Source organism: Nesoenas mayeri (assembly GCF_963082525.1).
Source record: "Nesoenas mayeri genome assembly, chromosome: 2".
NCBI lineage: Eukaryota > Metazoa > Chordata > Aves > Columbiformes > Columbidae > Nesoenas > Nesoenas mayeri.
In genome coordinates, this window is record NC_137543.1 from 54,324,737 (window position 1) to 54,352,431 (window position 27,695).

Consider the following 27,695-nt stretch of genomic DNA (forward strand, 5'->3'; position numbering starts at 1 on the left):
TGTTTGTTTCTGCAGTGTTGTTGAAAAGAATTATATTTACAGAATACAGCTGTAGTTGGAGAGAAGGGCTGTGTTAGTATTTTACCTCTTTGGTGTGCTACATTTCTACAGCATGTCTTCTATAGACACTGTACTTGGTTAAAAAAAAGGCAAAACACACACACAAAAAACTAAAATGACCAAAAAAACCCCCCCAAAACCAAAAAGAACCAACCAAACTAACTAACCCCCAAAACAAACAAAAAAACAAAACCCCAAACCACAAAAACCTGTTTGCCTGACAGTGTCACTCAACATCTTACTGTTTTGTCTAGTTGATAGTGCAAGTATATCTAATAGGTTTTTGTTCAAAACATAATTAGTTTCCAATCTGATCTTGATTAATAGAGTGTTATTCAAAGAGAGATGCTGAGCTATGATAATTTACACAGCATGAACCATTAAATAACACCGTTCTGCTGTTTCGCAGGTGTGGAAGTAAACCAGCCTAAAATCTAATGTGTGGTCAGTGATTTGGACTTTTTAAAGCAGGGATATTTAATTTGCTCAGTGTATTATTTATATCCAGTAGTTCCATGTTTAGTAACTTCAATACTATATCTTCTTCGAACAGCAAAAACTCCACATTTCTTGCGTCTTCAGAGTGTGGAAGTCAATGCGGGACAGTTTGCTACTTTTCAATGCACTGCCAATGGTGGAACAGACTCAAGTGACAGACTCTGGTTACAGGTAATTTCTTTCTTTCTTTCATAATCCACTGAGATTTGAGGGGAGGGGAGTTCATCGCTGAAAGGATGGTAAGACATGAAAAATGATAGGGCTGTCTGTTTCATCAATATTAGATTTTATAGTGCCTTTGAACTGCTGCATAGTAGGATGTTCTGTTGTAGAAATTGATACTGGAAGATTTTGCTCCCTTGTTTCAATAGGATGCCTTATTAAAAATAAAGATACTGGTTTTGTTAGATGTGATCATGAGTAAAGGCTAAATCCCCAAGGAAGACCACACGACTTTCCCATATTTTCTGTGCTGCAACATTACACACGGTGATCTTCTTGGGTTACTTTTTCCTCTGTTCAGCATTTTCATTTAAAATTGCGTTCTTACTTTTTAAGTCTGGAGAAGACCAGTATGACAGTCAAATCTGATCTTCTCTATTATAGAGCCAAACACTCTTACCTATATCAATTGAATCCATAATTTTTTACCTACTAAATAACGTGGCTTCTAGATAGATGTCAGATCTTGATTTAAATAATGTCTCCAACTTATTTTATTTCAGTAAAGGCAGCCTCCTCTTATACATATGTATCAAAAACATGCATTTTACTTGATCTCTCTTAGGTAATGGGGGTGCAAGTTTAATTGCTTCCTTGCTGCCATCATTACAGAGTTGTCTATTCCCTACAGCAAACAATAGTCTGTATTTGGACTTAGTATCAGGATATGCCAATGTCCAGATCCCTGTGTTTTCCATACGTGAAAAACAACATGCTAGAACTGGAACAGTGTCTGTGAGAATGAAATAAGGATGCCTAAAACAATGCCTGAGGAGATCAGTCAGATGAAATTGCAGTATGTGGAAAAGGAGGGATAACAAAAATTGAAGCAATAGTAACAGGTAGGACTCAGGAGATTAAATTCTCTATTTTTGTTGCTTAAACAGTGTCAGGCTTTTATTATAGTTTTCCTTTGACATTGCACTTGGTGTAAAATTTCATCAAGCATTTAAAAAATGATTCACTTAAGTGCGATAGGTTAAACAGCTGTGTGGTTACCAGAAAACCAGTACACAACCACATAAGTAAAACCACTTGAAGTCTAAGACTTGTGTTTATCTGTATGTGAATAACAAACTTTTATGTCTATCCAGAAAGAGCCTGATCATATACAGTAGAAGGCAATGGAAATCTCCTTTGTTTTTATTTGGGTTTGTGGCGATATTTTTAGCCTCTGTGTTTATATAAGGCTGATATTTCTTTAATGCTCCAGCCTTTTAAAGCCAGTATTACAGTGCTGAATTGGTAGAATTAGTCTCCTGTCTTTCCAACACCACTGAGATTTTTTGGAAGAATAATTTTTCCCATCATGAAAAGAGTTTAGCGCATACGGGAAGGTCCTGGGTTGCTATTTCATCAGTGATAACCTTTCTGGAACCTTTGAACTTTTTTAAAATCAAAGGTAGAATTCAGTACAGGGAAATCCTGATTCCATTCAGATTTTCCATAGATTTCAGGACAGCTTTACCATTTTTGCACAGAATTTAGGTCACACCTAAATTCTTTGCAAGGCTGGAATGTAATTTCTTTGTTTTAGAAATTAAATATCTGTCTAGATTTTAGGAAGTATGCAGTCATTCTTCTTAACAGCAGTAGCCATTCCAGAATATTTTTGCTGAGTTTAGTTAAGTGATTTCTTGTTTATACAGGATTATGAGATATTTTTTTCCTCTCTATGAAGGATAAGAAGGCAGTGACAGATTGACTTTTTGAGCAATTTTATCTTCCTTCAGGGCCACTGTTCATTTATCCTGACCATACAACTACAGGTCCCTCTGGTAATCAGTCCAAAGTTGTGCAAATTCCAGGTGTGCCTTTTTATAAGAATATTTTTTAAATTGCCATGATCTCCAGGATAGCTTGGATTTATTTTTGTACTTGCTTGCCAGTTTCCACAGGTGTCTGCTTCAACTTACAGTAAAACTGATCAGACAATTCCATGTGTGGGATGCTGCAAATCAAGGCTATGTGATACGGTTCCCAACGGGATTAGCTGTATTTTAGTGTACTAAGTCACTAACTGAGTGACAGATCCCCAGACCTTGCAGTTCTCCATCCATCAGCTGAGACCATCTGTTTTCATGGTGTGATATTGGGGAATTTTGTATATGCCTGCTTATGACAACTCATGACACTGCCACAGAACCATGAGTACAACACAACTATCTGTAATAGCTGTCAGAGAACATGAGATCTTCTATGTCATATAACTGGTTAAATGGACATTAAAGATCATTTTGTTCCCAGTAACAGTAGAACCAATATTCAACTGTAAAACATCTCAGTGAAAGTTATTATTTCCTACACTAGAGTCAGAGTAAGATGAGCACTGTTCTCTGGAGACATTGATGCTAGCACTCAGGTAACAGAGATTCAGGTTTTAACGGTGCTAAAAACGGGTCATGCAATCTCTCTGATATGCCTTGTTTGTTCACCAGTAATATTAAGCCCTTTCTACCGTCCTTTTGGTGGTTTGTTTCCTTAAATTTATAAAACCCTATGGGTAAATCAGACTAAATAAAACAGTTGTGTGATATTTATCGGGGGCTTCTCAGCATTTCTGCCACATGAATCATCTCAGGAGGGCTAATCTGTTTGGATTTGGCATTTCCAAAATATCCTGAGATAATTTACTCCCAAATGATTTCCAGTGCCTGACAGGATTTTTTTTTTTTCAGATTCACACTGTTAATTTGGAGTACAAGTAAATTGCCAGTGTGAAATCACAAACCCACTGAACTCAGTGATGTTTCTGATTGTTTCCAGTGGTGGCAGGATTTTACTCCTCTACTTCTGTCTCTTTTCTATAGTGCCTCTCAGCTTGTATGTAGCAGAAGACTTCAAGTTTAGTAGTACACATTTTTCTGATGAACAAATACTTTCATTTTTACAGTCTGTTGAACTGTGAAAGATACATGTTCCTTAAAACGAATGATTGTGACCTAGTTGGTTATTTTAGTCACCTTGTCTTTGCTGAGTAGTTATTATAAATTACATAGATGTTCTTAGTTTAATAATGCCCAGGCCTTGAAGCAGTCTTAAGTGAAATCCATAGACTGTATTTTATTTCCTTCCTTTTTTTATTTTTCCTAAGCCTATCCCACTCTTATTCCCCATGGAATACGAAGTCGCTTAATTTATGGAGTGTTATGGAAGCTTTTGCAGTTGAAAGGGTGATGAGGGAACCACAATTCACAGTTTAGCTGCCCAAATTAGACCACTGAGCCATGAAATTTGTTTTGTGATGCTGTGATCTGTATTTACTCTCTTGGGAAAAGGAAGACAGAAACTGTTTACCTGTTCCATAGTGCAGTGCTTTGCAAGAAAAGCGTTTTTCCTGATCCGGCTAGGCAGCCACGCACCCTAGCGCACAAGCTGTGATTGCGGGATTGTCAGATAATTTGGCAAGAAATTGTGGGTGTTTTCAGTGATGTTGTTTCAAGTTAAAGAAAAGAACTCAAGAACACAACACAGCATCATACCAGTTTGTTTTGTTGTTGTAAATAGTGTCCAATTAGAAGGTCATTGACTAGATTGTATGTTTATGAATTCCTGTCCTCATAAGCTTATATTATAAACAGAAACATACCATAAAAATAAATCTGATTACACTAATGAAGGAATGTTTATAATTAACAGATGTGTCTCATCTGCTTACATTTTCTTTATCACATCTGTGAACAACACAGGTTATTGTCAGTATAGAATGACTCCATTCCATTGAATGACTGAGCAAAAATGCCATTCCTGTGCTCTTTCCTGTGCTCCCACTCTAAGAGCTGTAGTAATTGCTGTAACTTTCCTTTAATTAGACATATTCCTCTTTGAAACGATTATCTCCATATGTTGACACCAACAATAAGATAAAGCACTAGGGATTAAGGGGTCCGGGAATACCAACGAATATAAATACACTTCAGGAAAAAAACTCAGCACATTTGTAGGTGGGAGACAGAATTTCCACAGAAATTAACATGAGGGAAACAAAACAGCTAATGGTCAAGTGAAAGCAGCTGAAGTAATGTCTTCTGAAAAGTGTGTGCTAGTGTTAGTATTTAGTAAATTGGCACGAGAAACACAAATCTGTATTATAGGAGAAGGAGAGCAGAATTCTTTTTTGGATGTAACCTTCTTTTGGCATAGCCTAGAACATTGAAACATCAAATATTTTGCTTTCCACCAACGTCTTTGAGCCAGGCATCTAAATTGTAGCTTGCAAATAGAATGAAGTTCAGAGAAGCAAAGATTTACTTTAAAACAGAGAAATTTCTTCCACTGCGAGCTGAAGGTATATACATACGGAGATTTTTCTTGTCTGCAAGTGTATGAAGTTTGAACTGTCATGTATTGAATATTTACATATGTAAAATATTCTGTGTAGTAGTAGCTAAAATTAAAATTATTAAGTGAAAACTGCTTAGATATTAAAATAAATGTTTCCAAGGCAATACTTGGGAAAATTTGTGCCTCTGCACAAGTTTGAACACCTTGAGCCTACCTTTTTTAAGCTACATACGGAAGTGGGTGTTTTGTTTGCTTGATTTGGTTTTTGGTTTTGTGGTTTTTTGTTTTGGTTTGGTTCGGTTTGTTTCTTTCTGTGTTTTTTGTTTTTTTGTTTTGTTTTGTTTTTTGGGGTTTTTGTTTGTTTGTTTTGTATTTGTTTTGTTTTGTGGTTTTATTTGATTGTGGGTTTTTTGGTTTGGTTTTGTTTTGTTTTCTGCAGAATGCCTGTCTCGTTCAGTGTAGTGGACATATACAGTTAATGCGTGGGTTCCTTTGCACAAGTGTATTTAGGGCTTCACTTTGCTTACTAAATACAATACAAATCAGTTCTAAAAATGGGTTTATTCATTTTCTAATGGAATATTTTCTACTGTTCTTAGTGCTTCACAGTATTAAGTTGTTTCTATGGAGTGGATTGATATGATCTTTATTTTATAGTCAAAGAAGATAGACACTGAGAAGCAAAAGCAAGATGTATCCTTTACTTTTGGAAACAGTCTCTGAGACATTTGGACCTCATCCTCTGCATAGAATAGAATCATAGAATCATAGTATCATAGAATGTTAGGGATTGGAAGGGACCTCGAAAGATCATCTAGTCCAATCCCCCTGCCAGAGCAGGAACACCTAGATGAGGTTACACAGGAAGGTGTCCAGGTGGGTTTTGAATGTCTCCAGAGAAGGAGACTCCACAACCTCCCTCGGCAGCCTGTTCCAGTGCTCTGTTACCCTCACTGAGAAGAGATTTCTTCTCAAGTTTAAGTGGAACCTCTTATGTTCCATCTTAAACCCATTACCCCTTGTCATACCATTTTTTGTCACTGAGAAGAGCCTGGCTCCATCCTCATGGCACTCACCCTTTGCATATTTGTAAACATTAATAAGGTCACCCCTCAGTCCCCTCTTCTCCAAACTAAAGAGCCCCAGCTCCCTCAGCCTTTCCTCATAAGGGAGATGCTCAACTCCCTTAATCATCTTCGTGGCTCTGCACTGGACTCTCTCCAGCAGTTCCCTGTCCTTCTGGAACTGAGGAGCCCAGAGCTAGACACAATATTCCAGGTGTGGTCTCACCAGGGTGGAGTAGAGGGGAAGGAGAACCTCTCTTGATCTACTAACCACACCCCTTCTAATACACCCCAGGATGCCATTGGCCCTCTTGGCCACAAGGGCACAGTACTGGCTCATGGTCATCCTGTTGTCCACCAGGATCCTCAGGTCCCTCTCCCCTACACTCCCCTACATACAAAGCACTGAGCACTTTCCCTGCTCTCAGTATCTGCTGATGTTAGTTGCAATAGTGAGCGGCCAGTTCTTCGGGGAATTGACTTTAAAGACCAAAATAAAGCATCTATAATATCAGTTTACAGTTAGAAGAGTCTTGGGAAAAGTTTAACTGACATGACATAAGGTCTGTGTGACACAGATTCTGCAGTTGGCTGTTTTTTTCCTTAGCTTCTTAGGCCTGGTTCTGTCTCTTCATTTTCCCACCCCATCTGCCCCTTCTCCTATTTTGCGGCTGTTTCATTCAATTCCCTCTGTGTGCTACTTGTTCTTAGAAAGATCTAGTGTGACTTCAGGGAAATTGCTGTTCAGATGATACCTGGGTATCACGAAATTCCATTTTAATATCAAATCAAATCTTTTGATATTAGTTGTCAAAGATTTGTTGTACCATCACTAAACTTGTGAGACTTATGAGACTTGTGCCTTGACTTGGTGTGGGTAGTCTTGCTTGAGGGAGGCTTCTCAAACAGTGGAAAGCTACAGCTGACAAGAAAGGTCATCACTTTACTTAAGTGATGTATTTTTCCTAGACTCATTCTAAAACGTGGCTGAAAATAAAATAATTATTTAAAAATATAATTCTCAGATACATAACTTGTATTGCAGAAATGCAGACCTAGGAGTGAAAATTTTTTTGAGATAAGCAAATAACAATAGGTTTGCAGGATATGTGTCAGCTCTAGTAAATGGTACAATCAGAATAACAAGAGACTAGGGGATATTCTCTGATAGAAGGGGAGAGGGTGAGATCTTTCATGACTATGATTTATGCATGCAGAACTCATGCTAATTCATTTGCAGCCAAGAAACTAAGAACAGTACCACTCTAATGGCCAGTCTTCTCTACACTATATAAATACTTTATTACCTCTTAATAACAGATTTGGCTTTTCCTCTTGTATATCCTGAAAACTGTTTCCCCTTATTCAGTGTATCTTCTTTTGTACAGTGTATCTTCTGTAATGTTTTGCTGAAGGTATTAAGAAAGATTTTATTCCTCTACATACAAAACTTCAAAACCTGCATTCATTATTTGTTATTTATTCAAAGGAAGAGATACAATCCTGTGTCAGATGGAGTTCTGGAAAGCAAATTGTTTTCCTTAGGACTATGTGTATACACACACGAGAGGTATCAAAAACATCCTTGTGAGATATAGAACCAGTGCAATGACTCCTGGCAAATTATGAAAATAAATATATTTATAGGATATACAAAATGGTTTGTGTGTGTGTGCATGTGCTTGTTTATGTGAATCAGGTAAAGTATTCCAGAAGGTGAACTGAAGTCTTAAAGTTTCAGAGAATTTTTTGTTATTCTGTAAGCTCTCTGAGGCTTTGACATAATCACCATTTTCATTGCTAAATCTGGAAGTGCGTGGGGAAAGAATGTTTCTGCCATTTCGGGAGTACTAAGGTAGTGAAGCAGTATGTTATCTGTTAAAATTAAATGTATGTTTAATGTAAACTGTACAATGAGATAGGCCTAGGGAAGATGTTCTTCTGAATATAGAAAAAAAACAGTTTAGGTTTGATCATTAGGTGCTTTTGCTTACTATGAAAGTGCAGGAGATCATTCTTCATGCTGCTCATAAATAGCTCAGTCTACGGAGACTGCTCAAACCACTTAGTTTGTAGCAAATTGTCTTGAGTCCATCGACTTGAGAAGAGCTTTGATGACATACGTCAACTTAATATTTTGCAAAGACTAGACACATCTGGATGCATGTGCACCCTGTGGTTTTTTTGGTTTCTTTTTTTAGATAACCTGAGGTGATTTTACTGTTAAAAGAATAATTAGTGCCCTGTAGGAAGGGACACTCTCTATTACTGAATAAATTAAACTTTTCTTTAAATTCTGGAAACATTTAATATTGTTTCCAGCTTTAGGTATGTTAATTTCTGTGCGTCTACTCCAGTATATATTTAGTACCTTTCTTGCAGTCAATATTGTATATTTTCAGTTAATAATCATTAAACTGTTTTAGTTGCTTTTCATTAGTTGCATAGTAATGTTACTATATGACAGAAAAGGTTTTGAGAACAGCAGAATGTAAGAAGCTTGTGGTGTGTGTCATGTTTGTGTTACCTGATGCCTAAGAAGCTGTGATCTGCCTTAGGTATGAATTGTTTGACGCCTGTAATATACTTCAGCTTATGTTTTGGGTAACCTTGCAGAATTGTGCTGCTTATTTTTACAGACATGGTGAGAAGTGAAATACTTCTTCAAATTTGCCTGGATTTTGTTGGGAGGCTTGAAGGTCTTTGAGTAGAAATGACAAAGTAACCCAGATGTGGATTGCCTGCCAATTCTTACTGATTTCTTTACCTTAGGCTGAAAAAGAAGGAAAGAATGAAACAAAACAAAACCGTGTTTATATTTGGCTAATAGAAAAACTTGTGCACCTGTTAGAAATTATGTATAGCATTCACTGTGTGTACTGATTATAATGGATAATAATGCATTTTACCAGTCACTAGTAGTGTACCCTAGGGATCAATACTGGGACAAATACTGTTTAGCCTCTTTGTTACTGCCTGGATGACAACATAGTGCAGACTCTGGAAGTTCACAGTCTGTACAAAATTGGTAGGAGTGGCTGTTGCACCAGGGGTCAGGCTGCCATTCAGAGGGACCTTGATAGGGTGGAGAAATGGGCAGAGAGGAACTCCATGGAATTCATTAAAGGGAAGTGCAAAGTCCTGCCCCAGGGAAGGAATAAACCCCATGCACCACTACACACTGGGGCTTGACAGGCTGGAAAGCAGCTTTGCAGAGAACCTGGTGATTGTAGTGGACAGGTTAACCATGAGCTGGCCATGTGCCCTTGCAGCAATGAAGGCTGATAGCTTCCTGGGCTGCATTAGGAGGACCATTGTCAGCAATTCAAGGGAGGTGATTCCTCCCCTTCTGTTCAGCACTAGAGCGACACATCTGGAGTGCTGGGTCCAATTCTGGGCTCCCCAGTACAGGAGAGATAGGAAAACTTTGGAGGAGGGTGAAGGGACTGAAGGATCTGACATGCAAGGAAAGAGCTGGGACTCTTTAGTGTGGAGAAGGGACTCTCCTCCTCCATCCCTATCCATCCTCACATACATTCTCATTTGATGAAGCGACACATAAGAAAAGCTGTTCTGTGATTACCTGCTTAGTCTAAGCTTTTTGGTATTCTTATCTGAATTGGAAAATGAAGCAACCCAAGTAATGTTCTCTTTTCAGTTTGATGCGTTAATCTTCCCGTTATTCTGGAGTGTTAAATAATATAGTACATGGTGATTAGCAAACCTGAGACAATGCAACAGTTGACCTGTGCCACGAGGGGCTGCTTAAATTCAGCTTGCTTTTAAAGAGGACATTAGGAATGCCTGTTTCTGGACCCTGAAGACTACCTTGATATGAAACACAGCTCAGCAGCAGTAGAATTGCTTAGGGACACATTCACATTAGGCAATTGATGAAGTAAATTCAATAAGCTTTCTGTGCTATGTTTTGCACCTTTGGGAGAAAGAAACAGTGACCTTTACAATGAATTCTCTAGTTAAAATGTACAAACTTACTGCTGGGAGGTATCATGTTCAAATTGGAGTTGAATGGGGGCTTCTTTTGTAAGACCAAGGGCTTTTGAAGCTGTTTTGAGGCAAGGAGAACCAGAGTAAAGATGAAATTAAATTAAGCCCAGAGGGAAGATGATAGGAAGGAAACAGAGCATAGGAGGAGGTGTGTGTTGAGGATGGGAGTTGTTAACTGTGTGACTGACTCAGTAATTAAGATTAAAACACCTCCAGCTGAACACCTCTATGTTAGCTTCTCTGTTATATGAACTACTGTGTGCCTGATGTATTACTGGTTATTACTGCTATGGTTGTCTTCATTCACAAATTGCACTGTCGCTGTTGAGCAGTTTACTATAGCTTTCTTTAACCACAGGCCTGTGTCTCTTCTTGCCTTTCATTCTTCCCATTTGAAAGGATCTTTTCAGGAGGCCGCTGCCTCTATGTGTGCTTCCTTCTTGGCTACTACTTCCTTACCTGTGTTGTAGGTCTCGCCATCACTTTGGTTTTGCGTGCTATTCTGGGTTGTCCCCAGAACTTGCAAGTTCAATTTTCTTCATCCTGTGCCACTTTTCTTCCCAACAAGATGACACTTTTCCAGTGAAGAAAATTTGGAATGTGACCACACTGTCCTGTTATGTTCTTGGCTAGAAAAATCAGACAAACACCTACATTAGTATATTTTGCATTGTGTGTGCAGATGAAAATGATGCTAATGATTTTACTTTCTCATTTTCGTCTCATCACCCTGCTCCTTTCCAGCCCCTATGTAAGCCTGCTATCTGCAGAACTCCAAGCCAGAGTATTTAAAATCTTCTGTATGATCTCTTCATTATTTAGCAAGGTGTTCATCCTAAGTCTTGACGTTTTTAATAGAAATAAAAGAATGATGAGAAGTAGTACTTAGCGTTGTGTATTTCAAAGAAGTAAGATGCAGTATATATTAAATGACTTTTTAAGTAGGGCTACAGGTTTCGCAAAATGCTTAGCAGATACATGGATCATTGCCATAATTTCTATCTAAAATATAAAACTCTCGGTTATAGAGAGGTTTCATAGTGCTCTGTTTTCTCCAGATGTTCCTGAGGATGTAGTTCCCTACAAGCCATTTTGTATTCTATTATGTGCTTTTAAAGATGAATGGAAGGAAGATTTTGTGAGCACTGTCTCTTCTCATTCACTCTGGAATTTAATGTAAAAATGAAAAAATAGATAGTAGATTGAGCAGGGTTTGAGTTTTGTGGGTTTTTTTGTTTGTTCATTTTTTGGTTTTTGTTTTCTTTTTTCCCTTTTAAAATCCCCACATAGGAATAACAGATTTGTTCCTGTCATAATGATACAAAACAATTTCGATATGTAAGTACAGAGTAACTGCTTTGGGTAATTTACGCTGAGTCTAACGACTCCAGAAAATGCAGTAATGTCTTTGTTTGCTTTCTATATGTTTAATTCTATCTTCAAATAGATGTCGTTGCTTAATATTTGATAACGTGACTACTCGATGTGTAACTTTACTAATATTTTATAATATTACCTGACAGCTCCAGCCAATGTTTAGGTTTAGTCATAAGAAACAAAGATTTATGGAGAGCTATGTGATTTGAAGAAAAGACTCAGTTATCAAGCATTAAAATATTGAAAGCTGGAGTCTTTTTTGAAAGGTACAGTAATAACATTTTGCTTGAATGCCCATTAGTTACACATAGAGTACAATTCTGCCTCATAGCAGAATAATTCCAAATAGGACAATAATAATCATCTTTTTCTGTCATGGATTCATTGCTTGAATGAAATACACTTGTTAACTTACACAGACGGAATAAATACAGGATAATCACAGGATCTGTGGTGGTTCTAATCTAGATTGACAAACAGTTGTCTTGGTTTGAAAGCAATTCTAGAAATTCAGAGGAAAAGCCAATTGTCTTAATTATTAGAATGATATGAACTCTGTGAAGCAATTTTGTTGAGGTATTAATTACTATTTGCTTTAGATTTTATACATATTTTAAACAAAATTGCTACTGGCACTACTGATATTATTTGAGATCCCACTAGTATGACTCTAATCACAGTTTTATAACTGTGCATATTTAAAAGTGGGAGAATGCAAATCCTTTCTTTTATTAAATGTGTGAAAAGCCACTTAATCTACCTGTGTGGACAGAGAGTGACTGACCAATGTTTCCTTTTAAGTGTCTTCTGGCAAAATTGTTGAAATATACCTTAAGAGTGATTAATGCAGTGGTAGTGCTGCATATAACATCCCAGAACTTCAATCCCTTTGAATTACTGCTGCTTTTTTGTTAAAAGTATTTCTGAAAGGTTTAATACATATCTTGCTGCTGCTAAATTGCTGTTCATTTAGAAGACTTAGAGCTAGTTCATTGCCTAAACGAGACTGCAAGTCTGATTTAAATAACCATCAACCTATTTCTTTTCATTCTAGCTTGCCTAAAATGGAAAAATAATGTTCATTTTAAAGTGCTTTAAGCTGTCTCTGTATGCATTTAATATGCTGGTACTAGGAATATGGATTTTCAAGCTGTATATAACCTGAGATTAAATTAAGATTTTTTTTTTTTAATATCCCTATATATTAAGTAACACTTTGTTTAATAGAAAAATTATTCTTACAAGTGACTTACCAGTTATATATTTTCATTAGGTGGCTTTAAAAGCATTTTTGAATATGTATATATATATAAATATATATATTTTATAATAAAAGCTTTCTCTGAGCATTTGAAAATGTACCAGTTGCTCAGCAGCCAGTGGAATCTGTTATTTTAATTTTGGGGTCTCAACATCTCACAATCTTTGATTTGTGGTCCAAATTCTTCTGCACTAAGAAGGTTAGATAGCTCTGCCCTGGGGATGTGGCCTTTGCGATCCAGGCAGGCCTAGAATTAAATCATTATGGGCAGTTTCCTCTTTCCAAAGAATGAAGTGTCCTGTTCATGTAGTTCTCCGAGTCCCAGAGGCAGGAAAGAGCTACAGGCTCAATCTGTAACAGACCCTCGGTCTTTCACACGGCAAAGCAGAGCTAAAGCAAAAAAAAATGAACTGTATTTATCTCTGAATTGTATTTAAAACAACCAAACACACAACCATTAACTAGAAAGACACTACGAAGTTGCTCCAACAACGCGTTTTAATGGATTTTAATATAGAGTACCGCCATTTTTCATTCTATAATAAATCATGAATTTTATACTGTTTTCTGGAATGAGATTGGTAAATTACAGACCTTTTTTCCCCCCATTTAGTTTTCAATAAGATATGGTATATATTTGAAGCATCAGGCTTCCACTAAATCTACAAGACCTATCAGTAAATTTCAAAATCTGTCTTAAAATAACTGAGATTAAGGTTTTAATGACTATAATTAGTAAAGCAATAGATCATAAGTAACCTGTTTTATTATGGAACTTCAGAATGTTGCATTAGTGACTATTAAAAACTTATTTTTTTGAATGCTGCTAAAAAGTATTCTTTAAAAAAAATGTAGCGGGATGTACTGATACGTTCAATAAATGAATATTCATATAATATATGTAAGTTATATCTAGCCGCTGCTGACAGTTGGCACTAAGAGCTCATAATTTATCATGCCATGTGCTTAAAGGGCCTGTTAATATGGAAAAGGAAATATTATTGACATTCTCCTCCAAATTTTGATAGTTAACTAACCCATAAAGATGACCACTGTCATACCTGTGTAGCTTCCTGAAGACACGTTTATCACAGCTCAGAGAGAACAAATTATAAAGAACATTGTTTCAGACTGAAGATAGTCTTCTGCCTTTTGTCTGTTGCTGAAAGAAGCGTTTGGGAGCAGTTGTAGGTGTGTCTTTATTATTTGCTTGGCTGGTTGATGGTTTTGTTCATTTGTTTGCTTTGTTACTGTCCAGCAATTTATTTTTTTTTAAAACTCTCTTTTCCAATGCCTGTAGATGGAGCTTTTCTTATACTTGAATTCATTACCTTCATTACCACTCCGTTGTGCTCAGGCTTAAATCAATTAGGCATCTCTCTTACTCATTTGTGGTTGTCCCAGAAGAGAGGGAAGATTTACTTTCTTGAGCTGTGTTTTTTCTTGTGGAAAGTAAAGCAATTACGTTTCTTGGTCTTTGTCTGTTCCAGACACTATTTTATCCTTGAAAATATTTTTCCTGAAGAGACTAGAGAAATAAATCTGTGGGTTTTTTCTCCTTTGAATTATAGTAGAAAAATGTCATGCCAGTGATTTCTGAGCGACCATTTGAGCTCTGACATATAATTAAACAGTCTACGCTTTGCCTCTGTAAGTTTGTAATGTTTCATAGAATCATAGAATGTCCTGAGTTGTAAGGGACACACAAGGATCATTGAGTCCATCTCCTGTCCCTTCATATGACAACCCCACAGTTCCCACCATGTGTCTGAGGATGTTGTCCAGTCTCTTCTTGAACACTGTCAGGCTTGGGGCCGTGACACCTCCCTGGGGAGCCTGTTCCAGTGCTTCACCACCCTCTGGGTGAAGAACCTTTTCCTAGTGTCCAACCTGAACGTCCCCTGGCACATCTTCCTGACATTCTCTTTTCTGACATTGGTTGATAAAGAGAAGAGATTCATGCCTGCTGCTCCTCCCCTTGTGAGGAAGCTGAGGACCGTGATGAGGTTTCCCCTCAGTCTCCTCTTCTCCAAGCTGAACAAACCAAGTGACTTTAGCAGCTCCTTATACGGCTTCCTCTCCAAACCCTTCACCAACTTTGTAGCCCTTCAGACACGTCAGGCAGGATAATTGTTATTAATAATAATCTCACATATACTTTACAAGTGTGTTAGAATATTAGAAAAAACTTTTCATTATGGAGCTCCTTTATGAATTTTGAAGCCACCATTAATAATCTGTTTCACATCTGGATTTTGGTGGGAGACAAAAAGGCATAAATCCTCTGTAGAGCCAATCTGAGTTCCGTTTAAGGCTCATGGAGCTTGTTCATTTCAGCAAAATTATGTGTGCCTCTGAAATGTGCATTGAGTTCTCTCCTTTTCAGTCAAAATTATTGCAAAGTGAATGGATAGCATGTGTTGCATGGCCGTATAGTCAATTATTTGATCAAATTAAGATTTCCTGGTGTAGAACAGACCTTGAGACATTTGAAATCCCTTTACCTTTTTCTACCTTTAAACAGGCTCCTGTTTTGGGTGGGAACAAGAAATAATTCCTAAAATATTTACACAGTTCTTCAGTTGTGTCATAACTCACAAGAGTCTCGGTAAATTCTGGATGCAGGTGCCCTGTGTGGAAGGGTGGGTGTGCTGTGCAGGCTGAGTGCAGAGGGGCTTATTCACACTCTGAATGAGATGAGCTAGTTTAGATACTAGAATTAGTGTGTGGCAGTATGTTGTTCCCTATAGAAGAACTTACCCTATTTCTTGGCAAGATAAAATGGCCTGTGTAAAGCTTCTTGATATCGAGACTAGAAAAAAGGAAAAACTAACATGGGTCGATGTAATGTAAGCACATGACTTGGCTATGCACAGGGTCCTTAAGAGTCTGAAAGCTGCAGAAACACCCTTTAAAACCATGTGGTTTGTGACTGGTCAGCAGCTCTGATAATTAGGATTAATCAATTATTGTCTTAGGCAAAAAATAATGTTGCTTTTAAGAAATATTTTTTCTCCAAAATCATAAGTAACACACTCCGCTTGCTTCCACTATCTGCAACCATTCTCATTAGAAGGATATTAAAGTGGCAAAACAAGTAAAAATAGTAGTTTTGAAACAGTAGTTTGAAATATTTCTTTCAAAACTTTTGGTTTGGTTTGGTTTGTTGGTTTTTAGGTTTGTTTTGGTTTGGTTTTTTTTGATGACTGCCACCGCGTCAGAGAATCCAGTTTATCAGCAGTTCAGATTTCCAGGAATTTTAAGGAGCTGGCAATTATCTGGAGTAATTCTCAAGCAACAATTTAAGACTGAGTAATTTTTAAGGCGTGATCGTACATTCTTCTTTGAGCATATTACAAGCATTTTTTTTTTCTCTTAAATAAGCTGTGCATCACCCACATTTATTTTGGAAGAGGAAATTACCTTACTGTTAATTATGCTGCTTCTTTGGCATTAATGGCACGATTGACTTGTTTTTGTGATTTATTTTTGAGTTTAATTTTATGTAGCTGGTATTTGAAACTCTCTGGTTATAAGTGGTATTTTAAGGGTACTTTAAATATAGTGGCAAGTAAAGACCATAACAAACTGAGGTCAGTATTTCCTATATAGGTCTTAAATTCTGCTGGACAAACTACAAACTCCAGGGCAGAAAAACAGACATCTCCAGCTGTGTTGATGGTTTATAGAAGCTCAGTAGTGCAGGACCCTTGACCTGCTACAAGCTTCTGAAGTCACAAAAACCTAGTAAAAATAACCGGTATCATTAAATAGCATCGGACTGTGCATACGCCTTGCTGGAGAGAGTGTCTTTTGGGAGATGCTGGTTGGGATTCTCCAGTTTCCCTTGATGTTTTCATAATGGCCATAGCCTTTGGTTTGTTGAAATGCGTGTGTTTCTGTGAGAAGTGCCTCTTTCTTGTTTGTGTGTTTTGAGGAAATGTTGTCACTAGATTTTGTATATTTTTTTTTTACAGCCAGCTCTGGTAATTTGATGATTTTGTATTTTCTGAGGGCTTTGCGTGTTCATAGTGCATGTATCCTATTTCGAGTTCTGATAAGGATCTGAGAGCCAAGTCTCACTGCCCTCATCTTTGTGTCAGAGGACATGGATGTCATCATTGTCCTTTTCTGTCTGGTACCCTTCCTTTTCCCCTCCTCCAGGCATGCACTGGATCACATGAAGCAGGAGGCCAGAGCATGAAGCTCATGCTGGGCCTTGTGCTCCAAAGCTGGTTTTCTCGTGCTGTGCTTGCAAGATGTTGAATTGAGGGCAAGACACTGCACTGAGGTAGAAACAGCCCAGTTCCTGGTATCATGCTGAGGAAGTGAGAGATGGAGACAACTTTGGCTTTGTTGGTCATCGCCTGGTGAATCTGTGCCTGGTCTCTTCCATCTGAGGTGCTGATAACCCTGTGTATAGGTGCTGCTGTATGAGAACCATCCACTGACACTTCCCTGCAAGCTGTGCAAGATGTATGTGCCACATAGCAGATGCACAGGGGAAGAGAAAGAGGAGACTGGCTATGCTGGGTTTCATGTTTCTTTAAACGAAGTAGCTTTAAATATTTGTGTAAAGCAAGCCAAGCAAGTAAATGTTACATTGCTCTTAAATCTTTCTATTAGTTAATCTATAAAGAGTTGAAAGCAGCTGTTCCAGATGAATGGTCGCCCACTGATGATGAATGGTTTAACTCGCATGGGAAGGCAGTAAAGCCTCACACAGCGTAAACATGTGCAAAAGTGACATCCAGACTTCTGCTTTTGTTTTACATGTCCTCTTGGGGAACCTGAGAGAAATAAAATCGGTTTTCAGTATATTTTTAAAATACTAAATATGACTAATAATATTCTTTATTTTTGTTTCTTTGCCTAGGGTATTTATGTAAGAGATGCACCTTTGAAGGACATAAAAGTGTTCAACTTTCGCCGATTTGTAGCCCTTTTTAGTGTGGTAAATGCCACGAAGCGGGACGCTGGCAACTATCGCTGCATGATTCGGACAGAAGGAGGAGTTGGTGTATCAAACTATGCAGAACTGATAGTCAAAGGTATTTCACAATTAAAAAAATCAGTGTTTGCATGCTCAGTGTATGGAATGAGGACCTGCAATTTCTAATGTAGTAAGAATGTCACCCAGAGCCTGTTAAAGTCGATAAGAGGTTCAATGAATAGACTCTGTTTATGTAAATCTTAAGAGCCTATCCAAGTGTAACAAGAGAATGACAGAAGAAGCCAGGACTAATTAACTAGTTACTTGTTGATCGATGTTGTAAATAATTCCCCAAAATGCACTGTCTAGAACTATATGTCTTTAAGAGTATATTTACAAGATCTTTTTTAAAAGATGTGAACATAATACTGGCTGTTTACCTCCTTTATGAAAATTGCATTCTAAAAATATGTTTACTGCAAAATATGAAGGATTTACATTAAATTTGACACATAAAATACACATATTTCAGCATATGGAGGGATATTTTTAAAAACAGGAGGAAACTCTTAAATGTAAATAGAATGCAGATAGGTATGTTCATCCTTGTAATAGAAAACTAAAACCATTTTTAAACAGTCATGATATTTAAATTGCATTTTGATTGCTTTTTACAGTTATAGTAGTGTTTTAGAGGAATACAATATGACTAGATTCTGTAGCACCCAAGCTGTGGAGCCACATTATTGTTACATGTCTTCCCATTCTGGTCCGTTCTGTGCCTGACAAACATGAAGTGAGATGAAGAACTAGAGGCTCTTTTTCTCATCTTTGTAAAAACAATTTGATGCAAGTTGGCAAGGAGTGCACAAGTGCCCTAAATTTAAAATCACCACAGGTGAGGAATTTTCCTCTGGGAATTAGGAAGGATACACTTGCATCTATTATGCATCCTCTAATTTTAGAAACAGTATCCCTCGTTGGATAGAACTTTTTTCTTTTGTGGGTAGCATTCGGATTATCATGGATGATATCATTATAACATTTCTAATAGAATTAGGAACAAGAAATTATTTTTTATGCAATATCTTCTTTACCACTCTGCTTTCCGAATTCTGCTCTAGGTTTTGTCTTGTGGGTTAAGATACAAATTAACATTTCTTATGACTTAGTCATCTAATGAAAAAAATCAGTACCTATTGAAGTGTAAGAACTTGTACAGTTCTGGTTGCAGACAGCAGACTGGATAAGGGACTTTTGTTATTAGTTGATCTGGGATTTTCTATTTTCTTTCTCCTGACTATTTTAAATTATTTTATATCTTTATAAACCTATATGGGATTTGGCAGGACTCTTTAAAGATGTGACCCTTTTCCTAAAGGCAACTTATGTGTAGGGCAATAATCAAAGTGTGAGATAACTGGTACATCTGAAAATGTAGCATGGATCTTGTTTCTGAAATCAGTATGGAAAGCATGTCTATCAGAAGCAAGCAATAAAGGAGGGCTTTGAAGGACAGGAGGCACAGTGGCATAAATAAAGAATCAGGTCAAGACATTAAAAAAGCAAAGGAAAAATGTTGAGGGGAAAAAAAAAACATGAAACAAAGTGTGAAGAACAGTTGAGTTTACATTAAGAAGACCTATAGGAAGGTTAACAGGCTGTAGATAAGGATGAGCTTTATGAATCGAATAAAAATTGAGGGGGATATTTAAGAAGAAAATGAGGAGCGAAATAATGGAGAGGTGATATGGGTAGCACAGTGTATGTGAGATGTGCCGGGGTTGATTAGAGAGGAGGAAAGTTTGGCTATGGGTTAGACTGTGAAATAATAGATTCCCAGTAGAAGATGCAAGAGTAGAAGGAACCATTTTCCAAAAGTAAGAATATAGTTTTAGTGGATGTGGTTCAGAGAAAGGGGAGGGAAGCAGGACAAGACGAGAAGGAGACTGTGAATAACCAGTGTGTGACGATAACATGACAAAACAAATCGTAGTGTGAAAACTTAGATGAGCTACCCTGTTTCCCTGAAAGTAAGACAGGGTCTTATATTAATTTTTGTTCTAAAACTTACCACTTTTTTTACATGTATAGCTGCCTTGTCACTTTTTAAACTGACTTTTTTAATGAACTGTAACTAGGGCTTATTTTTGGAGTAGGACTTATATTTCAAGCATCCTCAAAAATCCTGAGAAGTCATGCTAGGGCTTATTTTTGGGGTAGGTCTTATTTTCAGGGAAACAGCATATTTGAATAGACAGATGAAGAAGGAAACAAATAGAGAAGGTGAGATGAGAATATAATTATAAAGTGTGGTGGAAAAAATGAGGCTATTTCAGCCCAAGCAAAAATAGCATGAAATGGAAATAAAAGGAGTGAACAAAAGTGGAAATGTATAGGAGTCAGCAAAGAGGGCAAAAAAGGGTGGAGTATGAATCCCAACAGGAATGATGAAGCATTTTTTAGACCCAGCATCAGTGGGAACGAGGAAGAAGGGAGACTGCTTGAAAGAGGCAGATAGAAGACTGACTGCAAGCAGTAGCTGGAGGTTCAGAAAGCCAGAGAAGTTAGATTTTTTTAAAAAATTTCTTCAAGTTAGGGTGTTTTAATTTATTAGTGCTGCTTTTGTGGTGCAGTAAATGAAATTATGAGGCATATCATAAAAGCATTTGTGCTTACCCAGATTCTTTCTGAAAATTTGCACTGGGTGCTGTGAACAAGTGGCTGGCCTTCAGGTGTAATCCCATTAGCTACTTGTAGAGTAGCAAAGTAATTATGGTAATCCCCGTTGCCTGTATTGGAGCTTTTATGAGACCACCTGCAGATCATTCCTTCTGACCTAAAAAGACCCATTTTAAATGTTGTGCTATAAAACCTTAGATGACTATACTGTAATAGCAGTATTAGGGACTCATTAGTAAATATGCTTTGTTATTATTGATGGTGTATAATTAAGAAATTGTATTTCCTAATTTTTTCAGCAGCTTTTCTGCAATGTTAGTTAGCAGAGTTCAAAGATAATGGATTGATTTCAGTGCAGCTATATCTTTTTTTAATCCATTACATTCGATAGATCATGAAAAAACGTACATTTACCCTTACTGCATGTAGTGCTTAGTACATACTTGGGAATTACTGATGGCTTAATAATAGTATGTGTAGAAACTGTGGTGTAATTACTCCCCACTCTTTGCTGGAAACAATGAATCTAATTCTCTTCTTATTTATGCTGGTGTAACTAAGCTGTTTTAAGAGGAACTTCCCTGGAATTACATTGCTATGATGACAGGAGAGTCAAACCTAGCGTTTCTAAGTTAAAGAGAATCAGTTCTTCACATTTGTTTTTTGTTTCATTCTGGCTTCTGAACTTGTAACTCAAGTTGGAAATAAGTAAATCCTGCATTAGAGTTGGGATCCTTTCAAAATATCTCTGCTTTTATGTAACATTTGCACAGTACAGTGGGTTACAACTCTATACAACGTTCAGTCTACTTCATTGTAGGTGTAGTTTCACCAAACGGGAACTTACTCTAAGTAGCTTACAGTTACTTTCTTACATAAACAGCTTTAGTGTTTGCAGTACTGCTGTGGTGTGTGATGTTGTATGGCACTGGAGACCAGGTACCGGAACTTTCAGAAAGGCCACTAGTATTGCTACAAACCTGAAATCACATAAGAATAGGAATCAAATCTTGAACATTAGAGATACATAAGAAGATGCCAAGTGTTCCTTTATTTTTTTTTTTTTTACCTGAGCAGGTATAGTTATAGCAAGGTTTAATCTGTATAGAGAAATAAAAAGGAATTAAAGACCTGACAGTTAATCCTATGTTATCTTATTAAAGAACTGTAAACATGAATATTATCTAGATAATGAGCAAAAAGCCTGTCAGTGAACAATTATTCTGGTCTTAAACAAGAAGGGAAAAAAGGAATTTTTTTATTTTTTTATTTTTTTTTAAAACTTGTTGGTGTTATATGCCTTTTAGAAGATGGTGAAATAAAGTATTGATTTCTCTATATAAATAAATCCTGAAGGGGAGGTTTTCAATTTACCAGAGTGTTTGTTCTGATAGGAAGGGCTGAAAAGACAAGTGCCTTGTCATTGGGTGTGCTCAAACTACTCAGTATCCTCATCTAAGTTTGTCAGAGAATTGGATTGAAATGTCGCTCTATCTAATCGGAGACGTAAATTGGCCTTGTCACATCACCCACTTATTGTAAAAAAACCAGCAGTTTGTATATAATAGGTGACATAAAAGTAATCAAACATTGAGCAAAAGGAAAATAGTAGGGTGGAATTGATTAAATCTATTTGGTGAAATAAATTAGACTTCTACATATGGTCCCTAGATTGCATTTTTCTAATAGTGGGCAGATCCAACACAGATTAGTTTTAGGAGAACAGAATGAGCCTGTCTGAGCAGACATCAGATTATTACAGAGTTCAGACTGCTTATTGAGTTCAAACAAGGTAAACCTAGGTGTCAAATTGGTTAAAAAGAGTTTTGTTAGGTTTTTAAGTGAGGCCATGGTAAGGTAACCATCTGTAATGTTGGCAGCTTAAATGCTGGCATCTTTCCAAGTGGAAGATTTAACACGAGGAACAGAACCAAACCTCTTCTGGACCTCTAGAGAAAAGAATTTATTCTGGAGGGCAAAATCGTTTTGAGATCAAGATACAGTAAGAAAATATTGAAGACTGCTTATCTGTTGTATCAGTTGTTCTCATACATTAAGTACCCACAGGTGCTTAACGTCTGTTTTCTCTCTCTGCCAAACAGCCTTTCATGCTGGATCCATCAATCTGTCTGTACTCCTTTTTACAAGGAGTGTTGGCATTAGGACTTATTTTTATGGTTGCCTGACAACTCCTGTCATTAGGTCCTGCTTTCAGATGCTTATATTTTGGCAAACTGACTTCAGGCTGATATTTTCCAGTGTGAGTGTGTGCCTCAGCCGGAAGGTTTTGAGAAAACCTCCAACCAAAACAGTTGATGTAGTTCAGCCATCTTAGCAAACTTTCCATAGGAAACTGCTGAAGACTCCAAGCTTTGAATCAGGAACATTTTTTTGGAGGATAATAGTTGTGTCAAGAATATTTCTGGTTTTTTGTTCCTGTAAAAATCTGGGCATTTTTTACAAGCTACTAAAAATACCCCACCAAAACTGCCATTCTGTTATGTACAATGCAGACTTCTTCAAGTTAAAGTCTCAAATTTGTATACATTACATGCATGTGCAAAAATACGTATGTGCTTACATACATATATACCTATGTAAGAACGAGGATGAGGGCTGAGGCTGGTGGAAAAGGGAACTGTCTGCACAAGGGAGCAAAGGAATACTCTGAAATCAGCTCATGCGTTATGCATCACACTATTTAGAGGTATCGTTTACTTAAATAATTAAGTGCTTTGGTAGGAATTATTTAAAGATGTTTTTGAAAAAAATACTGCATGAAGAGCTGTGATGTTCCAAAATCATTGCTGTGTCTTTTGTCATCAGTGGGGGTATTTGTTGCCCTTTATCTACAATTAAATGCTGCAAAATGGCACTGCTCTCCAGTGTTTCCAAAGGGATGGGATCATTTGCATGCTTAAAAAAGGACAATAATAATACATATGTATTTAAAAAAAAAAATAGAGAGGAAAATTGAAGAAAAAAATTCTTTAAAATGTTTAGTTGATTTCAAAACTATAAAATTACAATTGTTTAGTTTTATAATAGTTATGACATTATTAATGTAGACATAGCATCAGAGATGATTGATACCTTATTTTTATCACTCCACCTGCTCATGATGTGCTGAACAGTATCATGGGAATATTGTGGCATTATCTTTCTAGCAGTTACTATTTAATTTAAAAAAAAAAATAGCTTGCAGGATAAGTGTTGCTTCCCTGTTCTGCTGCAAATGTAGCCTGGTTCCGTTCTCCAACTCTTACCTCAAAAGAAAAATTAAAAGATGTTATTGTTACTATTGAAGTAGATTTTTTCATTTTTCAAGTTAGCTGTTTGAGCCACAGAGAAGAAATGGCCCTTTTTGTGTTCTATGATACAACTCATTTAAATCTCAGAGATTTATATTATCTCCATTGGCATATCTGTGTGCTGCCTTTCCCCTCCCTATTAAAATTGTAAAAGGTCTCCACAACATATGGATTTTAGGATCTTGTAGAAAATAGTTGGAAAATCTGTATAATTTAAAGTGCAAAGAAGTGTAAATAAAGCAGTTGCTGTTTCGTTTCCAATTAATGTAGAAACACATAAGGATAAATAGTTTATATGCATGTATGGCTAAATTTGGTTTTATCCTCTGTGTAAGAGAAGAGCTGCTCTTAAAAAAGCTTTGTCTTTTTCTCATATTTACTGTAAATGATCCATTTATGTAGGGTAACATTAGAACATCTGCCTACAGCTTTCTGTCTTTTGCAGTAACCGCTGACTTTGTAAGGTGGCGACTGTTTTCTTTCCATAAGAGATGATACCCATTGCTATTTGTCACAGAAATCAAAAAGAGGTCACCTGTCTGTCCAAAGTCTCAAAAGCATTAAATTTGAAATAATGGATAAACTTACCTTCTTTGTTTGAATTAATATTCTATTTTAAAAGCCTATCTTTAGAGGATTTCATGGTACTGAACAGCTTTGTTTGCTTCTGTTTCAAGACAGATTTACAAGGAAGAACTCCTTCAAGCTAAACCATAAACTTGTTTCTGCAATCAGTTGAAATTCCTTCCTTGAATATACACAGCTGTAAAATCACAGGTCTATTGTACCATTTTCATAAAGATATTAATCAGAAAACACTTTGCATGGGATTTATTTGACACTACCCCAGTGGCCACCAGTAAAACTGCTTTTAGTGAAGAAATGGTGCTGCTGTCTGGTACTTACCTGATTAAGTGACTCAAAGTCCTCAGTATCCTAAAAAAACTAAATTGTTCTGCCTAAAGGAGGAATAAATGAATAAGTAAGAAGAACAACTTTCATGCTTTAGTCATGAAATCAGCTCATTATATTTGATAGTACACCGTTTGTATTAAAGTGTCTGCTTAACTCTGGGTCTCGTGTTTTTAACCAATCACTTAATAATGAGCATTGTATTTGTAATGAAAGATTCTTTTTATGTAAACTCGAACTCTGGTAAGAAGACTACTTATAGTATTAAACTACATTACTAGTATTAAACTGCAGTATATGCAGGCTTTGCTCAAATCATGCAGCTTACATTAACCTTTTGCACTTTGGTCACAAAGGAATGAAAAATATGCCCCGAGGGATAAAAAGACAATAAAATACTGTCTGTTTCAAGTACTTGTAATACTTGGAATGAATTGGTGTAACCACTAACCTTGGTGACCTAACTCCTGAGTTTGCATTTTGAATGGCACTTCAACAGCATTTAGTAGCATTTGAAACTTCAAAGTAATTAACTGTTCTTTCAGCATGGCTAAGTAAATGCCTTAGGATGCTCTATAAAAGTTCCATTTCATGTCTTGGTTCACAAAACAGCCTAATGATTTAAATTGATGCTAAATCATTTTGAGTCAAGTCAGAACTGTTTCCAGACATGCTATTGCTGTATGAAGCCGTAGTTTATATACTTCAGAAACAATAATTTCAATAAAACTGCAGTATACGTCTAACTGAAGGATGACATCAGTTTGCCATATATTGCCACTGACATATAACAGTGTTTTCCCATATAACAGTGTTTTCCCTAGTGATTTCAAAATGTAAACAATATTCTTTTTTTTATGTACTGGAATCTACCACAATATGTTAAGCTCTTTTTATATCTCCTGCAATCAGTAATAATTAGTAGATATCTTTGGAGGCATTCTGAACTGTTACCCACTGCTTCATGTTCTTCATGATAGTAGTCAATTAATTTTGTTAAGAAGAAAAAATATAAGGCTGATGCCTGTTTTTTGTCTTCTGATGTCATATTTCAGCGATTACTAACAGGTTGCACAGATTAAAGCTTACATAAAAGTGTACGGTGCTAATTAGAAACACCGTCTACCTGAGGCATAGCTCATCATCATACCTAGTGCTCTGTGAGTTAGGTACTATTTCTCTAAATGAAAAAGGTAGAATAACACAGGATAATTAAATGTTTGTTAAAATAGCAGTTCTACTATTTCTCAAGAAATATTAATACTTATGTTCTTTGCTTTAATGTCTTTGAAGTCATTGAGAAAGTGATGAAATATATAAATTCAACTTCTTTTCTTTTTGACTACCTGTGTCTCAACACTTAGGGAAATGGTTAACAAAAAGGGATAAATCTGAACTTACAGCTTAGGGGAGACAGATGTTTTACGTTCATTAGGTATTCTCTGTAGCCTTAAGAAGGTGACAGTATTTGCTGATAGATATGTTAAGAGTACTGGATCAAACAGTGCCTTAATACAGTGGCCTGGTTTCATTCTACATGAATATATTTAACCAATGGGAAGGTGAATTTTATGCAGATGTGATGCATGAAACAGCAGAGTAATTTCCTGGTTAATCAATAGGAAAAAAAAGGAATTTATTATTTGCCTTTAAAAAGAGGTGATGTCTGCAATTTTTTTTTCTTCGGTCTAATTTAAAATGTCTGTCATGTAATAAATAGAAGTGGTTTAAAATTTTTGCTCAGTTTAAAAATCTTTAGAATGCAAACTATCAGGAGATCACACACATACTTGCTCTGTGAGACGAAGTACTGCTTCTGTGTGGTAGTTAGTGAAAGTAAGCCATTACATGAAATAGAGTCAGAGGTATAGTAAAGACTCAAGAATTCCCTGAGCTCTCATTTAGAAGCTTTTTCTGTTTAATCAGGATATAGGACTTGAAGAAATACTATATTTATTCTACATACGTAGAAGTGTGAAAATCTGAAGACTGAGTAGTACAGTCCCAGAGATATAATGAGTAAAAAATTCATTGTCTTTTAATGCAAAAATCACTGTTCTGACTGTGTCTAAGAATAGACCTCAATATCAATTTTAGCTTAAAAATGTTAGTTTTGAGTAGAAATTCTATTTACATCCAGTACAAACTGTATTTTGATCATCTGTCTTTTTAAATTGGAAGTTAAAATTTGCCATGTAACGTCTAGTGAATAGAATTGCAGTTGCTTGCAGTTTGAAGTTACATGGTATAAAACAAAAGCTTCGTATTCAAGTCTTCAAGTGCATAAGCAAAAGTTTGCATATTGCAGTTTATTGGAAATAAATTAATCTATAGTGATGAATTCTTCACATCCATATTTTCATGCAATCTTCAGCTCTAATATAGCACAAGACCCATTGCTTATTTGAATGTTTTAGAAGCAGAAAACATGCCAGTATAATCATTGCTGCTTTTTGTAACTTGTGCTTCAGAGCCACCAGTTCCCATTGCTCCACCTCAGCTCTCCTCAGTCGGTGCAACCTACCTGTGGATACAGTTGAATGCCAATTCCATCAACGGGGATGGGCCCATCATTCAAAGGGAAGTTGAGTATCGAACTTCAAGTGGAAGCTGGTATGACATACAACCTGTGGACTCCACAAGCTATAAAATCGGGCACCTGGATCCTGACACAGAATATGAAATCAGCGTGTTACTTACAAGACCAGGTGAAGGAGGAACGGGATCCCCTGGCCCAGCTCTCAAAACAAGAACAAAATGTGCTGGTGAGTACTTAAAAGTGATTGGAAAAGTGATAGGGTTGAAAAAGTAAGTTATTGCACTAGCAGTTTTTACTGTCTACCTTAAACCATCAGGCTGCAGGAATTAAGACTGAATGCTTTTGAGTATAAGCTGTTAGCATTTGCCCAGCTAGGCTGACCTTGAAACCAACCTCCAGAGCCACTGTGGACGATAGATGAAATCGTACCTGTGCGTGTCTTAAAGCGGTCAGTGTAGAGTGCAGTATAAAGAATCTGTTTTTACTAGCAGGTATGCAATAAACTCTGTCCATATCATTACACGCCTCTCTTGGCAGTGTATGT

The 27,695-nt window shown here is 36.7% G+C and overlaps 1 protein-coding gene across 1 annotated transcript in view; it reads left to right on the plus strand.

The window, feature by feature from the left end:
- The window catches only part of PTPRM (protein tyrosine phosphatase receptor type M), a gene marked incomplete at both ends in the record, with an annotated part of 469,357 nt that overhangs the window by 164,890 nt on the left and 276,772 nt on the right, over positions 1–27,695 (plus strand). Inside the window, 3 exons of the mRNA XM_080338550.1 lie at positions 614–729; positions 17,651–17,825; positions 27,084–27,377. Of these exons, the coding sequence (XP_080194676.1) occupies positions 614–729; positions 17,651–17,825; positions 27,084–27,377 (585 nt within the window). The remainder of the gene's footprint in view (positions 1–613; positions 730–17,650; positions 17,826–27,083; positions 27,378–27,695) is intronic.